A 17,016-nucleotide genomic window follows, 5' to 3' on the forward strand; every position below is an offset into this window, starting at 1 on the left:
GCATTATTTACTTATTTATTTAAATACTTCTTGCACAAACAGTACAATGGCGGACTTAACGCCGTAGGCGTTCTCTATTATCACGCTAAGGAGTTTGTTAATTTGGTTGAAGTCGCTTATCTCAGGAACTACTTAATTTTCCGATTAAAAAAAATAGTCTATGTTAGCATTTGTCTAAGATATCGCTATGGTTTTTCATGCGGGTGTTCTAAGTAATTCCCACGGTACGAGGATGAAGCCGCTTAGGTAAGTTAGTTTATTAATACCAGCATAGCGTAATGAACCCATTTTATTTTTCTTGAATTAAGCTACTTTCCATTATATACTTACAATACATAAGCAAGTAACGATCCATATGTTGACTCGTTTGTTATCTTTTACAATTAGCGTAGAGCTTAATGTTCAAATCATGCAGATAGGTAGGAACTAATTAAGTGGTCAGCGCATAATTGTATTTGTCATTTTCATTGTTTTATACAAGTTAGGTACCTACTCCGTTATTTCTTCAGATTTGCAAGTAATATAGCTAGGTACACTAATTAAAACTGGTTTGTAATAACCACAATAAAACCTGACTAATTTATACTTACATAGTGTTGTTTCATTATTTCGTACCTATACAGACTGTTCAATCTTCGTTTGTAAGAGTGTCACGCATTTGTAACTGACAACAAACATTGCCAGAGGCGAAGAGAGTTACGTTTGCCAAGTCACATAAGTATGGGGCCATTTGATCTACTTAGGAACTTCTCTTCCACAGGGAATTGCATTGTTTGATTAATTTAGACACCCCCGTCTCAAAGTAAGGTAAGAAAGTAAAACCAAAAAAAATATTTTAAACATACTATTTAATAATAACAACAGCATTTAAACAAAAGTAGACATGATACGTATAAAGCTTAATTAAGTACAAATTCTTTGGCATTAATTGGTTTGGCAGCGATTTTGACACGAAAGGATAAATAAACTATGCTACGTTCTAAGGAGGCTAGTATCGATGATGTGGTACTCTAGTGATGGTTGCATTGCCTGCAATCAGGGGAGCAGGGGTTGCAAGGTGCTGGTGGGGCGTGGGGGTGTTGTAGAGGCAGGAGGAGAGGACCTGACAGCGCAGGCAACGCTGGCATTGGAATCAGCCAATCAGAACCACACACTCGGCCCATAACCAAAGCCGGTAAGATCGGAGCTCGAGGACCAACTGGTCGGAATGCCGACCATCTCGACTCGACTTCTTCAGAACTGGTCACGGATGCCTCGTAACCACCGCCCGAGCTCATGCCTGGTATCTTGTCTCGTTGGTCCTGTAAATATTTATTCATTGTAATATGAACTGGAACGTTAAAAATCTGGCTAACTCAAAAGTACTCAGTCAGATATATAATTTAATTCAATTTCAGAATTAGAATTAATTGGTAGTCTCAATGTAAAGAAGAATACGTACTCGTGTAGCGTTAAAATGTTCAACAGCTCGGAGAAGGTCGTGGTTGCATCGTCGGAGCACGAGCTCGAGGACAGAGCGCTTCTTGCCGGGGAACAACTTGCGTAGCATCTCCAGGCCGGCAGTGCTTACTGCATTCTCACTTTCTGATCCTTCTTCCCCTACACTGAAAAATATAATAATGTTGTCTCTAAACTCAAACTACGAATCACGCGGATTTCGTAGCGTACACGCTGCGTAGGTGCTGCGTAGCACTCGAGTAGCTACCGCGTAGGCACTGCGTAGACCTCACGAGTAGCGTATTTTACCACACATAAAACTATGCTATCAGTCTAATTTACATGAAGTTTAAATAAAGTATTTTTTTTTAATAATGAAAAAATACGAATCACTTCCTTAGAGCTTTACGATTGAGCACCAAGTTTGTAGTTTAATTCCCACGGAAAATAGCTGGGAACCTTGTCTAATTAGCACTGAAACCATAATATTCTCTTAATAGTAATTTAGTGTTATTATTAGGTACTGAAGTTGTAACAGTACGTAAAAAGATTTTAACAATGTACGCTTCTTTGCTACCCGTGGCTACATACTATTATTACCTAGTGTTTTTTTTTATAGTAGGTACCTACTCACCGCAAGGATGACGATGCTGAAGAAGTTCCCGCGGAATCTGGTGAGACTGTGCAACAGTCTGGGAGAGAATCGCTCGTTTCGCTGTCAATGTGGATTGGCTGATGAACAAAATGCAAACAGGGTCAGTAAAAACTTAAAAAAGATAATGACTTTTTTTATACTGAAGTATGATGCTTACGGTATGATCATCGGCGACGGAGTCCGGCTCCGGTCCAGGACTTGGACATGGGCCAGTGACTCGCATCCCATAAATCCGACCTGGAGGCAGGCTGTCCAGTGCTGTCCCACTTTCCACAGAAGCCAAGTGCAAAGCTATCTTATCTTCTGCCGCTTGCTGGCGTTTTAATGCCACCTATAGACAAGTTAGTTAGTTTATATATTAATTAAAGGCTTTGATAAGACTATTATCAGAGCCGGTCTTGATGGAGCATATGCAATATAGTAGGTAGGTATGCCATTTAATATTTTTCACGTTTATTCTATTCTATTATAAATAAAAACAATTTAGAGGAGTAGTATTATAAATCTATGTACAAAGCTTAATAAATAGAATGATACCTAACTCACAAAAGAATCGGATTCAGCTTAGTAAGAAAAAAAATACATCACTACACCCTCGTAAAATAAGCCAGGAAATGTAATACAGTCAAATTAATTTAGTGGAAAATCAATGACAAACACTTGGTGTTTATATTTGTTGTATTCGACCACCCTCGGGACCACGCCGGACGATTGCCGAGCGGGCGCCGCAGCCCCGGGCTGATCTCCGCTTCATTGCTAACGTAAACAAAACTCAATCTCTGGCAAATCTAATAATACGCTGTCTAGAATTTATATGAGCTCTGTCACTTTCGTGAAAATAAATATAACATTAGCAATGTACCCGGTAAAATAAAAAGGATATAATGTACAAAATAAAATATAGAATCGAATAATTGAAATCGATTAGTCTGGTTCTAACATTACATTGCATCGTTCCCTGGATGATTAATCGAATGGCGTTATCCCAGATTGGAGATGCAAGTGGTGGGACATCGAAGCGATGCATTACTGTGTAAACCGATCGATGGTTCATCCGGCGTGTTCAGTAAACACGTGCCACTTGTTTAAATAAACCGAGACGCTGCATTAGCTGGTCTCGATTTCACTACATTAAAACACATTAACTCCTCTAAATTGCGTGTTATTTCTGTACTAAATATGGTATTATGGAATTTCCTTGTTGATTTGGATCGATTTGTGTGCTCTTTGTCGGGAACTTGTCGTCGCTCGGTGCCTTGATATAGTTTTATGTTCATTATTTTATTGAAATAAGATTTAAGTTCCTGTTCCTATATAGGAAATAGAAATGAGACATGATTGATGTCTTAATTGATTTTTGTTTCTTTCAGCATTTAATGACAACGATATTTCTTCCAGCATTTTCGTTCAGTTATTAAAATAATGTATTCGTTAATACATCAGTTTATAATTTTAATGAAAATATGTTCAAAGGGAAGAGGAAGGGAAGGGAGAGTGATTTTGATGACTACAAAGTTCAATGGTTCAGCAAATGAAGAGTGGGTCAACCGCACAATATTGTTTGGATACATGAAAATGCAACTGCCCTGCGTTTTACAAAAATTATATGTGCAAGCATATTATCGGATTAGTCATACGCTTATGGTCTCTGCACACAGCGGGCGCGGCGCGACGGGACGGGACGGCGACGTGACACAATGTACTAGATCGTCGCGTCGCGTCGCGCCGAGCGGGACGGCTCTGTGTGATGTCGTCCGTAATGTCTAGTACATTACAACTGCTCAGCGTCGCGTCGCCGTCCCGTCCCGTCGCGCCCCGCCCGCTGTGTGCAGCGACCATAAAGCTGGCCAACCCCCCACCAGAAAATTTACTTATCGGCCAGAAAATGAAAAGGGGGCGCCCTTCAAAATCCAAACCTGCGCTGATTATTCAGTGATTGTTATTTTTAACAATGAATATTGATTATTTTGACTTTAATTAAGTGTTTTATTTACTATTCAGCTAGAAATTTAATTAAAATATATTTATACTACCTGTGGAAATTAAGACCCTTGGGGGAGGCACATGGCCAGTTAAGTAGTAGACTCTTTTGGTTGAAAGGATGATGACTACCACCATACATTTTTAGACCTTCATGAAATGTTCTAGTGATGTAATATATGATTTATTGGTGATCTCTTTAAATTAGTTTGCTTAAATACTTTTAGGACAAACCTATTATAATACATACAAAACCATTCATTTGGTACTTGACCCCATATCTCCGTGATTTTCGGTAATTTATTGTGGAATTGATTTTATATTGATTGGTGATACATTTTGGTGACAAATCTACTATTTTGAGGGCAAACCCTATTATTTAAGAAATACAAAATGAATTAAATTGGTGACAGCTTAAATCATACCCTTTTGCAAAATGCTGTCTTAGTTAGGGATCCCTATCGTCTCACTTTAATTTGTTCGGGAACCAAAAATCGTAGGTAAACTATTTTTGTAGAATCTTGCCATTACAATGAAAAACTATCAGTGTCAATTACCTACTTAGTGCAAGCGCCTATCTGCACCCACACTACATTTTATCATAATCGGTACAGTCGTTTACCGAGAAACATACAAAAGAATTACCTACTGATTATGATTAGAACTTTTGGTTCTAATCATCTCAGAATGGACTTTCTAACACTGAAAGCATATTTAGGCACTGTAGGTTAGTTGGTAATTAATTTCTGAGTTGACCCCTTGTAACAAAACAGTGCAACAGACAATTCCTCTGCTTTAAAAAAAATATGTAGATGTTACTAATATTCCTCAATTCAAAAAAAAATTACGGGTGCCTAGATCTCGAAAATCTAGTAAGTAGAGATGTTAAACTGATTCAGACATGCTATTTAAATTTCATAGCTGAGATCTATCTAATAACCCATAATTACAAAATATTTTTACTGAAATCGGTCAAAGGAGTATCCTTACGTGTGGCTAATGTCAGGAGTGTTTCAGGAGTGCAGCAATATTGTCATTAGCTAGGTAGGTACCTAATTATCAGTCCGTCGGCATATTGGTTACGTTAGGACTATTAGGAAATTTTCAGTAAATCAGTAGCAAATGTGTAGCTTTCTTATTCATGTGCTATTGTTTTGTGAAAAGTCAACATTCAAAGAAAGCTCTTATAGAATTTTGGACCTCATTCGGGACCCATTAGGGGTTTGCTAATTTTAACTTAAACGGTTAATTTTAAATCCAACTAGCTGCAATAAAAATTAGGTACTAGTTTTTAGCAAAATTGGTTGAAAAATCAACAGGTGAACTTACTTATGACGACGGCGACCTAACAGAATATTTTTCATAAATCCTGGTCAACATTCGTGTTATCTTCACTTAGTGTCTGTTGCAAGCTCCAAGTACCTACAAGCTTAACTTTAATTGTTCGACATGGACCCATTGTGCTTCTAGGTACCATACCTACCACCACTGCTTGTCATAAATATTTTGAGTTCAAACTAAGAATAAGAGTAATATGTTAGGTATCGGATTGTGTAGTTGTGAAGTTTCTTACATTTAAATTACCTGCCTATATAACTTTAATTTGTTGAAAATGCAAATGGAAAGCATGAAATTAAAAGTAAGTACGAAAATCTGTGTACCTTTATACATACCTGGGCTGCCATAATCCGTTGTCTCTCCTTAATCAACCCACATTTAGGGCACTGGCACAGACGATATGCACAAGCCTTCTTATGGCCTCGTAAACTGGATATGAGACCATGGTTTCGACAGCGGGCGCACTTCGGCACTCGGGCTCTCCCACTATTCATCATTGAAATCACTCAATTATTTTCTATTTAAAGTGGGTACGCAACTGCAACGTGAAGAAAAATTTATAAACGTTTTTTCGAATCTGTTTTGGAAGTAATTACTACCTATGTATCAATTCGAAATATCGCATGAAATTTTTACATGGCAAAAATGTAAAAACCTTGGTTGTTCAGTAACATTTAACACTGTTTCACATAATTAACTGAATACGATCCGCTGAGTAAAGCCGCCCGCCCATATTACACTCCGCCCTGAAACTAATATCGATATGAAAACTAGATGATAGATGACTGTGAAATTGGGAGGAGTAACAACTGCTGTATCTGAGATGAGGCACACGGGAACATAAACTCCATTATCTAAGAAACAAATGTGAAGTTGGATGTTCCCTGCGTAGCGACGTCGCAACATCCCGCTCATCCCGATCCGCCCTTCGCTACAGATGGACCAATGAGAACGGGGTCTGGTTAGGATTGGTTACAAGCTTGGAAAAACATGGAAAGCTGATCCCAAATGATTGTGTTTCATTTAAACAAGCAACAAAAATGTGTACTTACGAACTTTCATTTTTGTTCAGTTAGAAAGACTCGCTTTATCTAATAAGAAAACCGGAGCAGCTTCCGTGCTACACACTTTATTTTTTTTTTATTTAAGAAGTGTATGTCTGTTTATTTAAATTTGCTAAAAACTGACTCGTAGTCCTATATATTATAAGTAGTGTAGGTACTTCAGAAATAGGACCTAACTACCTGATTGTTACCAATCTATGGATGATAAGAGAAGAAAAAAATAATAGGTAGGAACACTTTATTTGAGGTTCAGTCGAGCCTTTCTAAACCATCTTGATAATGTCTCGCGTCTACCCGCGTCTCTTTCGTTAGCTGGATCTCATAGTTTCCGTTAAACGTCCGTCGGCATTGCAAGCTGCATTGTAGAATTCCGGAACCTAACCATTTTCAACCAACCAGAATAAACCGTACCTACGTATTACAGTCTTTATGCCAATCGACATCATCCAAGTGCGGTGAATCCTGAGATCTCCCCGGGTTTGTGACCGGATTTTGCAAATATCATGATGTACCAGGTTTTTTGGAATCATCACTATTCAGATTTGTCCATAAAAAATATATGGTATTGGTATATGGTTTTGTCATACTTACTTATTTTGTGAATATAGTCCGATCTTGCACGAGGGAGATCCACGGTGTATAAAAGCAATGTACCTTTATAGAAGATTTCTTCGCGATTTCTTAATTCGTCGTATATCTATAATTTCAATTAATGGGTTCATTAATTTCGCCGTGAATATTTTGCTTTCACATTTATAATATTAGGAAGGATTAACCCATCCCTTTTTTTTATTTACTTGGTGTCACAAATTTTAAATATGGATAAAAAATAAGTGAATAAAACAATATTTATTTATTTTATATTTGTATTTAGGAATTTAGTTACAATAACATTGACGTAAATGCAATATTTCCTGTTTTATTCATAGCTACGACAAAAAATTACATAGGTCATCACACTTTATCATATTTAACACTATGATACATCTATTTTAGCTCTATATTTCCATCTATCTTACATACATATAGCAAATCTTACATGTGTAAAGCAGAAATACCTTTATGTACCATAATTTTAAATTCATCTTATAATATGTATTTGAGTGGTTGATTTTATGCCAATAAAATAGAATTGTTTCATAGAATGAAACAAACAGTAATTATCATTTAGAGCTTTTCTTCTTTTCATGTTGTTTGGCTGCTTTCTTCTTCATAATTTGCAGTCTTTTATCAGCAGAAATAATGTTGATGTTCGGTGTCACCACCTTCGAAGGTGATGAGGAAGATGAACTGCTGGACGATATCTTGACTGGTGTTGTGGACCCGGAGATGTTGGAAGGTGATTTCGGAGTCGCTTTAATATAACTACCAGTTATACCCAGCGATGTCAAGCAGGAGGCACATTGCCACCCAGCAGCTATGTCATTGTCACTGATGACAGGTTTGTGGCAGTCCTGAAAATAGAATTAAATAATTTAAGAATGTGAGCTGGAAAAGAGGATATTATATGATCAGGTGGGATCTCACATGTTTTTTAATGCATTCGATTCTCAGGTTAGTTTTATACTATGACATACTTTATAGACTATACACATATATAGACACAAGACGAGCTTTACCTGATGGTACAAGGCGCAGCAAGCATCACATTCAACTAAGCGGTTTCCAGCCTGAACTGATATTTGTCTGCATACAGCACAAGTCAAGTCCTCTTCCAATAAATCGAGGGACAACTCTCCATCCATAACGGAACCGTCATCATTTTCACGTTCCGGTATTTGTATCTGCTGTGGACTCTGTTGTGGCAATGCCACAGTTTTAGTACTACTAGACTTTTCAGTCTTGTGCTTAGATCGAGGAGATTCCAACTTCTCCTCATTCAAGTACTTCTTTGGCAAAACATTTCCAAGCGTTTTAGCGCTGCCATAAGTTTGACGAATGTGGTCATCTAACGTTAACCGCAGTTGTTCTGTAGAATCAGAAGCACCAGAGTGCAAATATTTCAAGCACAACTTTATTGCAGGATCGAAATCTATAGACGACATAGCTACAATAAATATGTTAGTTATTAGGCATTAAATATGTACACTTTTTTAATTCAGTGATTCCCATTTACTTATTTAACTTCAAATTCACGCTAGTCGCTTTCCATGACCAGACCAGACATATTTTTTGTTGACATGTTTGACAATTCATTGACACTTGTGACCAGACATAGATAACATAACTTCTTTTTTGTTTCATAAAGGCAAGAAAATTTATAGTGTAAATATATAGTCGTGGTGGCCTAGTGGGTAAAGGACCAACCTCACAAGTATGAGGGCGCGGGTTCGATCCCAGGTCAGGCAAGTACCAATGCAACTTTTCTAAGTTTGTATGTACTTTCTAAGTATTTCTTAGACACCATTGACTGTGTTTCGGATGGCACGTTAAACTGTAGGTCCCGGCTGTCATTGAACATCCTTGGCAGTCGTTACGGGTAGTCAGAAGCCAGTAAGTCTGACACCAGTCTTATTATTGTATGTACAACCTCTTTGGTTAGGTATGTACATAGCCGAAAAATTGATAGAAGTGTGTTAAAAAAAAAGACAATAAGGTGTAATGACAGTTGTTGTTGTAAAAAGCTTGTTACGTGTGAATTTATAAAACTAAATATATAATTGGACTCTCTTGAAGACTTTAAGACTTTTAGTATCCATTTGACGGCGGAGGGATTTTTATTCCACAAATTACGCATCTGCATTAGGTTACGGGCCAGCGGAAAATCTTTCCCGTCAATATGGAAAATTTTACTACTAAAATTCAAATTGGTCAGCTCAAAGGCAGTGAAAATTGGGCTACATGGAAGTATAAAGTTTCCATTATGTTGCGTGGCACAGAAGGCGCCATGGAGGCAGCAGAAGGAAAGCTTCGGAAGCCGATTTTAGGAACAGGCGATGGTGCAGTGATGGCCTATAACTCAGAGTTATTGAAGTATAGGAAGGCAGACAGCAACGCCCTGCTCATAATGACCAGTAACATGACCGAAGAGACGCTGATGAAAGTCATGAGGTTCGAGACAGCATATGAAGTCTGGGAGGAACTTCATAGATTATTTGATGGACAGTCCGAAGATCGAGCATACACGTTATGCATGCAGTTTTTTAGCTACAAAAATAGTTCAGAGGATGTGTCGACAATGATGTCTAAACTGAAAAACATCTGGAACAATTTGAATGCCGAAATTTTGAAGACTGATCCGAATATGAAGTTACCAGATATGTTTTTGATTTGTAAAATTTTGGATTCCCTCGATGAAAAATTTTTCAACTTCAAATCCAGCTGGATGCTGTTGAACAAACAGGAGAGGACCATAGACACACTAACAGCACAACTCTGTGGGTACGAGAGGGCACTAGGTGGTCACAAAGAAGAGACTGAAGAAGTGCTCGCCTCTACCTCTAAGCCGCAGCTAAAAGTAAAATCCAGAGACGAGAATTTGAGGTGTAGGTACTGTTCACAAAAGGGACACCGCATCAAGAACTGCAAGGAGTGGATCCAAGATGGCAGACCGAAGAAACCACCTTCACAGTCTACGTCGACGAAGCAGCAAGTGCAGAATATTACGCTAATGATATATACTTGCTCAGAGGATAAAGATGCAGAACATTGGTATGTGGACAATGGTGCCACAACTCACGTAACCAATAGGGAAGATATATTCATAAATTATGAGGACTTTGGATCGAACCACACCGTAACGACGGCAGACGGCACCGTAGTTCCTGCAAAAGGGAAAGGGTCTGTGGTGGTTGAAACAAATGTTAACGGCAAAATTATGAAGCTTACCCTAAGTGATGTCTGGTACGTGCCAAAACTAACGAAAAATCTGCTATCTATGCTAGCTGCACAGGACAAACTGCGAAACAGTACATTTATTTCCACAACTAAAGAGTGCAGATTGGAACTAAATGGTCAGGTTATTGCAGTAGGTAACAGGGAACATAATGGTGGACTGTATAAGTTACAGATGAAGACAGTTCTACCGAGTAAACCTGTACAAATTAATGCTGTTGATCCATCATGCTTACTCCAGCTATATCATGAGAGGTTTGGTCACCAGAACAAGAAGTACATTAAAGATCTTGTTAAGAGGGAACTGGGGATTAATCTAAATCTAGAGAGTGATATACAGTGCGAAGGATGCATCTATGGTAAAGCACAGCGACTGAAGTTTGGCAAGAGAGAACGAGCTAATATGCCTGGAGAGCTGGTACACGCTGATGTATGCGGACCATTCCCGGAGAGCTATGGCAAACATCTCTATTTTGTTCTTTTTAAAGATGATTACTCCGCGTTTCGTCACGTTTTCTTTATTCGCAACAAAAGTGAAGTAAAGGACAAGCTTAGTCAATTCTTAAAAGAAGCTAAAACGCTGGACATACAGTTAGAACATTATTGAGCGATAATGGTGGCGAGTTCGACAATAAAGCTGTTCGAGATATTCTTCACAAGCAGGGAATAATCCAGCGACTCACGATGCCATACACCCCTGAGCAAAATGGGTGCGCAGAACGAGAAAACAGGACTTTAGTAGAAACCGCTCGATCATACATGCACTCGGGACAGGAGTTTCCACAAGCCTTGTGGGCAGAGCTTATTAATACAGCTGCTTATGTTCTCAATCGCACTGGACCCACTAGGAAGCAGGGAAAGTACCGTACGAGCTTTGGTATAAGAAGAAGCCTAAGATCTCTCACTTGCGTGTAATTGGTAGTGAATGTTACTTCCACATTCCTAAGCAGAAAAGGAAGAAGCTACAGAAGAAAGCTATTAAGGGCAGACTTATCGGATACGATAACGACGATGGGTATCGCATCTGGAATGGAAAAAAGACCGAAAGATCTAGAGATGTCATATTTAGTCCAAGCATCGAATTGAGAATCCCAACTGCATTGCCAAGTCTTCAAGAAGAAATGAATTTACCACAAATTAATGAACCAAGTAGCAGTGAGACAGAGGGAGATTTCGATCTGATAGACACAGAGGAGTGATCTTATCGGAAGATGTTCCAATGCAGATAAGTTCACCAATAAGAGAGCCAGAAACTCGTGATAATGAGACTAATGAACGTGCTCTAGAGGAGAGTATGATACAGCTACCAATGACGAGGCTGTATCAGGAGATCACGTTCATGATGCTTCAGAAGCAGATCAAGCAGATGAGTTCATTGACGCTCAAGAGGAGATAAGGGAACCTGAAGTTCACAGGTATAATTTGAGAGACAGGTCAACCCTTAGACCTCCTAAGCGGATGAAGGATTATATCTGCCTCATTGATTCTGATCAGTTTCCTGAGTCTTACGAAGAAGCCTTGGGAAGAGAAGACAGAAATGAGTGGCTGAAGGCATTAAACGCAGAAATGAAATCGCTATTGGAAAACAATGTATGGAGTCTATGTGAACTACCGCCCAACAGAAAAGCATTACCATGTAAATGGATATTCAGAATAAAAAGAAATCCAGATGGTTCTATTGAAAAATATAAGGCGCGGTTAGTTGTAAAAGGCTTTAAACAGAAGAAAGGTTTGGACTATGACCAAACTTTTAGCCCCGTAGCTAGACATGCTACAATTCGAGCACTTTTGAGTGTTAGTGCTCAAGAAAAACTACATGTTGTACAATTTGATGTAGCCACTGCATTCCTTAATGGACAATTGACGGAGGACATTTTTATGAAGCAACCAGATGGTTATGGTGATGGTTCCAAGAAAGTGTGTCGTCTAAATCGCAGTCTGTATGGCTTAAAACAAGCACCAAGGTGTTGGAACAGCTGTTTTGAGGACATAGTACTAGAAATGGGCTTCAAACAGAGTGATGGTGATTGTTGTCTATTCACTAAGAAAATTGGACAGAAGAAAATTCTGATCACTCTGTATGTTGATGACGGTTTAGTCGCTGCTACAGACGCAGAGTTGGCGAATGGCTTTCTAGAAGATCTGAAAAGGAAATTAAAGATCACAGTCAAACCAGCTTCATATTATTTAGGCCTTCAAATTAAGACCGCAAGTGACGGTTCTATAACCATCAATCAAGAAGCTTATTTAAAGAAGATATTAGAGCGTTTTGGGATGTTTGACTGCAATCCAGTCTCTACTCCTATAGAGAAAGAAGGTATTCAGTCAGGGAAAGTGGTTCCTGCAGAAGAACAAAAGAAGTTTCCCTATAGAGAAGCAGTCGGCGCCCTCGCTTATTTGATGGTAGGCACTCGTCCCGATATCGCTTATGCGGTGGGAGTAGCCTCTCGTAAGCTTGAGAATCCTACAAAGGAAGACTGGAACACAGTTAAAAGAATATTCCGGTACCTGAAGGGGACAATCTCTCTCGGATTGACATATGGAAGTGAGCCTAAACAGCTAATAGGCTACAGTGATGCTGATCACGGAGGAGACTCTACAACTGGAAGATCAACTACTGGCGTAGTATGTTTGTACGCTGGTGCTGCTGTGTCTTGGCTTAGTCAACGACAAGCCACAGTTGCTATATCCACAACAGAAGCGGAGATAGTGGCTGCTAGTGAAGCTGCTAGAGAACTAGTATGGCTGCAAAGAATTTTTGCAGATATGACAGATCTAGAAGAGATACCTGTCCTTAAAGTGGATAATGAGGCCGCTATAAGATTAGCTCACAACCCAGAATTCCATAAGAGGACAAAACACATCCGTACTAGACACTTCTTTGTAAGAGAAATGGTGCAAGAAGGAACTCTAACTGTTGTAAAGACAACTTCAACGGATCAACTGGCTGATGTGTTTACCAAGGCAGTTCCCAGACCTCGGCTCGTGGATTTGCGAGAAAGGATTGGGATGCGTTAGGCATCTGAATACTTCTCATCAATTAGGGAAAGTATTATTGTATGTACAACCTCTTTGGTTAGGTATGTACATAGCCGAAAAATTGATAGAAGTGTGTTAAAAAAAAAGACAATAAGGTGTAATGACAGTTGTTGTTGTAAAAAGCTTGTTACGTGTGAATTTATAAAACTAAATATATAATTGGACTCTCTTGAAGACTTTAAGACTTTTAGTATCCATTTGACGGCGGAGGGATTTTTATTCCACAAATTACGCATCTGCATTAAGTCTAACCAAGGGGTATCGGGTTGCCCGGGTAACTGGGTTGAGGAGGTCAGATAGGCAGTCGCTTCTTGTAAAGCACTGGTACTCAGCTGAATCCGGTTAGACTGGAAGCCGACCCCAACATGATTGGGAAAAAAGGCTCGGAGGATGAAAGGCAAGAAAATTTATAGGACCTAGGCCTTATAATTTTATCTTAAAAATACTTTCCGATCCAATGTTGTACTGTTTCCAGATTATTTTATCCAAAATTAGTGAAAATTAGGCATAATTAGGGACCTATTCTACTGTTCTCCAGTTAATAAATGTTTGTTTGAGAGTAATGGAATGACTTTGAAAAGTAAAATCGACTAATCAAACAGTCATATTTTCTTTTATACATCAGTGATTATCTGTTGTTGAAGCACAACTCTAGTATTCTAGTTGTCAAGTGTCATTTGTCAAACAGAAACAATTTTGAAAACATCGTATTTGTTGAACTTGTTGAACTGCAATTAAAGTTTCGTAAAAAATGAAATTCGAATTATTAGTTGTTATTTTGATTAGTGTGTGTAGGACTTGTCATAGTGATTTACAAGCTGGACCAGATCCTTGGCATTACGAGTCTGTTCAAGGACCAGGAAAATTAAATGAAAATGAATTACCGCCAGATCTGAGAACACCTGTAAAGAAGGAAAGACCAACAGAAAGTACTTTGGCTTATGGAGAGTGGTGGTTTAAAAGATTACTTGCTATAATGCTAAAAAGTGGTCACTATAAGGTACTTCATTCATTTCACTTTGGTTGTAACTTTATATCAAAGTTTAGTAACACAGTACATAATCATAAAGTTCACACACTACTATTATTGAGTAATTTTAGTAATAACGACTACAATAAATTAAGATACATAATTTAAATATGAAAAGTTTTATAGTACGTTGTTTTCATTTAATATTTAAATTTTCAGAAAAGTGAAGATGGCAGTGTGGATGTTTCACTTCAAATGAGGTTTGATTCAGAAAGGTGGGGTGTACTGGACGATTGTCTGAAGTCAGAGTCTACATTGTCTGATGACAAGTTCAGACGTACTGTGGGCTATGTAGAAGAAGCTATTTACAGGCCAACTATTACCGATCAAATTGTTATTGCTTGGAGTGATTATATTCAAATTTATTTAGTGGAATATAAGGTAATCACAGCATTTTCTATGCTTAATTCTTGATAATCAGCTTATACCAAGATATTATGTTATATATCAAGATTATGCACTCCTCAGCATGTCATTTATATTAAAACAAACATACTAAATAAAAGATTTTCATAAGTTTTTTTATGAACACACCTTTTTTTAAGTCAATAGTTGTACTTATATAAGTTTCTTGAAATTTTTCAGATCTATATCACTTTGCTACTCAGTGCGTTAGCTGCAGGCGGAGGGCTCATTTGGCTGTGGAGGCACATATCTCACAAGCATGTCATCATCATTATATTTGTCCTATTGTACTTTTATGAAGCATTCATCTCTTACAAAGTGAGAAATCTTCTTTTTTTTACTATCATTTAATTATAAGTGTATATTTTATAACAAGCTGTTTCCTAAATAACTGAGCTATAAACTATTGATTCCAACTACGTTTATCTCTACATAACTAAGTTTAACCAATGTATTTAGCAGACACTTCCTCTAGTAATAACAAAAAATTATAATATGGTTTTCCATTGAAACTTTATAATGAATTCAATTTGATAACAATCTTTATCAATAAAATATGATTACCTAAACTTTTTGCAATTATTATGCAGCAAATATCAAATATTGTTTTCAGGAAGCTGAACAGCAAGAGTTTGAAAAATTTGTGTCAGCAGTGAACACTTGCAAATGGTATTTTTGGACATCAGACTGCACGGTACCACCACCAGACCCTCTTCTGTTTATAAAACATATGAATCCTATGAAAATCAGCATTCGAATGTTTACATCTTTGATATCTGAACCTATTATTGCTATGAACTCTACCATCAAAATTATACTCCATGGAGTTACCGGTAAATATAAACTTCGCCAAGACAATTTGATTTATGCTTTTTCCATTTTCAATACTAATAATTTGTTTTTGTTTTCCTTTCCAGATAGCCTATGGTTTCCCTTCGATAAAATCGTGTATGGATTTTCAATACTAATTGTAAATATCTCATTGATATATCTTTTAATCATGATTGTATTCAATTTCATATTTAATATTCCATTCCACTTAAATTTTCTTGGTTTAGTAAGTATTGGAGTTCGACAGAATAGGAGCTCAATGTTTTCTGCAAGTACAAATGAACAACCAACACAAATAAGGGATACTGATAGAATAAGTGGAGATCGATTAGATCGACTCTTGAATGTTTGTTCACTAGCTCTCACAAACGTTACTAGTTCTCGAAGTAGAACCAACCTGCGATTGACGAATAACGACAATGTTCCAAGATTGCAAAGATCAGCCAGCACTGGTAGACTACCAAATAGTTTTACAGAAAACAATAATGACCAGCTGGCTATAAAATGTAATTTTAGAAAAAGGCAAAATGCTGCACGTGGTGATGGCGATCATTAACAATAGAAGGAAAATGTGTACATAAAATGAAACATTTGGTAGAAGTTTGTTTTCTTTTACAGCCATAACTATAGAAGCCATACGACACGACAATTTTTATTAATGTAAATGTAATGCATGTCATGTTCATAAGAAAAACTAACTAACTTAAAAACTAGATTCCTTTTTTTATTAATTCTGTTTTACAACAAACGTATTTTCGCTTACGTCACGTTATTAATAAGTATGTGTAATTTTGTACCCTCTAATTAAAAAGGGGTCAAAGTCAAAGTCAAAGTCAAAGCTCTTTATTCTGTGAACATAGGTAGGTTACAAGGTGTTCTTATAATAATAATGTTTCACTATGCCCTGCTCGTAGAGCGTACAGATATAATTAGTAGGTATCTAATACTAGGTAAAATCTATATAGTTATTAACATTATCTTTATAATAAATCTAACTAAACTATAATAAATCTAACTAAACTTATAATACCTCTACAAAATTATAATAACTCTACAAAACTTTAATAAAACATAACAATATATTTAACTAAAACTATCATCTAAATATTCCGAAATTGAGTAATAAGCCTTTTCAATCAAAAATGCTTGCAATTTTTTCTTAAAATCATTTAAGTCTAGTTTTCAAAATTTTTATAGGTAATTTATTATATAGTCTGGTAGACATACTGAAAAAACTTTTATCAAAAAGCGCAGTTTTATGAGGTAAAGAACTAATTTTTAGCGCATTTCGCCTGGATTGCGGTTTTGCGAACATGTTATTATTAGTTTTGACAAAAATAGCTACCTCATAAATATATAAGCAAGGAAATGTCATTATTTTTAAATTCTTGAAATGGGGTTTA

The 17,016-nt window shown here is 37.3% G+C and overlaps 3 protein-coding genes across 4 annotated transcripts; 1 reads left to right on the plus strand and 2 right to left on the minus strand.

The window, feature by feature from the left end:
• Positions 1–848: 848 nt before the first annotated feature.
• Positions 849–7,263, minus strand: LOC110378998 (doublesex- and mab-3-related transcription factor dmd-4). 2 transcript variants are annotated; one of them, XM_064034515.1, is made up of 5 exons: positions 5,734–7,263; positions 2,250–2,423; positions 2,072–2,169; positions 1,442–1,604; positions 849–1,301 (listed from the first exon to the last, which is right to left on the minus strand). In XM_064034515.1, exons 1-5 carry the CDS (start codon positions 5,905–5,907, stop codon positions 1,011–1,013), a joined length of 900 nt encoding a protein of 299 aa, XP_063890585.1. In that variant the 5' UTR covers positions 5,908–7,263; the 3' UTR covers positions 849–1,010. The 2 variants fall into 2 exon arrangements, with proteins under 2 accessions (XP_063890585.1, XP_063890586.1); XM_064034516.1 differs by having other exon boundaries at positions 850–1,301; positions 5,746–7,263.
• Positions 7,264–7,621: 358 nt separating this feature from the next.
• Positions 7,622–8,657, minus strand: LOC110378981 (integrator complex subunit 12). Its single transcript, XM_021338455.3, has 2 exons — positions 8,094–8,657; positions 7,622–7,928 (listed from the first exon to the last, which is right to left on the minus strand). The coding sequence occupies exons 1-2, from the start codon at positions 8,517–8,519 to the stop codon at positions 7,638–7,640; spliced, it is 717 nt and encodes a 238-aa protein (XP_021194130.2). The 5' UTR covers positions 8,520–8,657; the 3' UTR covers positions 7,622–7,637.
• A 5,349-nt stretch (positions 8,658–14,006) lies between these two features.
• LOC110378980 (uncharacterized) lies at positions 14,007–16,326 on the plus strand. Its single transcript, XM_021338454.3, has 5 exons — positions 14,007–14,347; positions 14,537–14,758; positions 14,963–15,100; positions 15,396–15,615; positions 15,700–16,326. The coding sequence occupies exons 1-5, from the start codon at positions 14,099–14,101 to the stop codon at positions 16,167–16,169; spliced, it is 1,299 nt and encodes a 432-aa protein (XP_021194129.3). The 5' UTR covers positions 14,007–14,098; the 3' UTR covers positions 16,170–16,326.
• The last annotated feature ends 690 nt before the right edge of the window (positions 16,327–17,016 follow it).

The sequence above is a fragment of the Helicoverpa armigera genome, chromosome 4, assembly GCF_030705265.1.
Source record: "Helicoverpa armigera isolate CAAS_96S chromosome 4, ASM3070526v1, whole genome shotgun sequence".
Taxonomy (NCBI): Eukaryota; Metazoa; Arthropoda; class Insecta; order Lepidoptera; family Noctuidae; genus Helicoverpa; species Helicoverpa armigera.

Bases quoted from the DNA above. Each gene is read 5' to 3' on its own strand.
- LOC110378998 (XM_064034515.1), bottom strand. From the start codon at position 5,907: ATGATGAATAGTGGGAGAGCCCGAGTGCCGAAGTGCGCCCGCTGTCGA. The intron at 2,424-5,733 runs GTACACAGATTT...ACTTGTCTATAG, and splicing joins CAGCCCAGGTATGTATAAAG to GTGGCATTAAAACGCCAGCA. The intron at 1,302-1,441 runs GTACGTATTCTT...AAATATTTACAG, and splicing joins AACATTTTAACGCTACACGA to GACCAACGAGACAAGATACC.
- LOC110378981 (XM_021338455.3), bottom strand. From the start codon at position 8,519: ATGTCGTCTATAGATTTCGATCCTGCAATAAAGTTGTGCTTGAAATAT. The intron at 7,929-8,093 runs GTAAAGCTCGTC...TTCTATTTTCAG, and splicing joins GCTGCGCCTTGTACCATCAG to GACTGCCACAAACCTGTCAT.
- LOC110378980 (XM_021338454.3), top strand. From the start codon at position 14,099: ATGAAATTCGAATTATTAGTTGTTATTTTGATTAGTGTGTGTAGGACT. The intron at 15,101-15,395 runs GTGAGAAATCTT...TATTGTTTTCAG, and splicing joins AAGCATTCATCTCTTACAAA to GAAGCTGAACAGCAAGAGTT. The intron at 15,616-15,699 runs GTAAATATAAAC...TTTCCTTTCCAG, and splicing joins TATACTCCATGGAGTTACCG to ATAGCCTATGGTTTCCCTTC.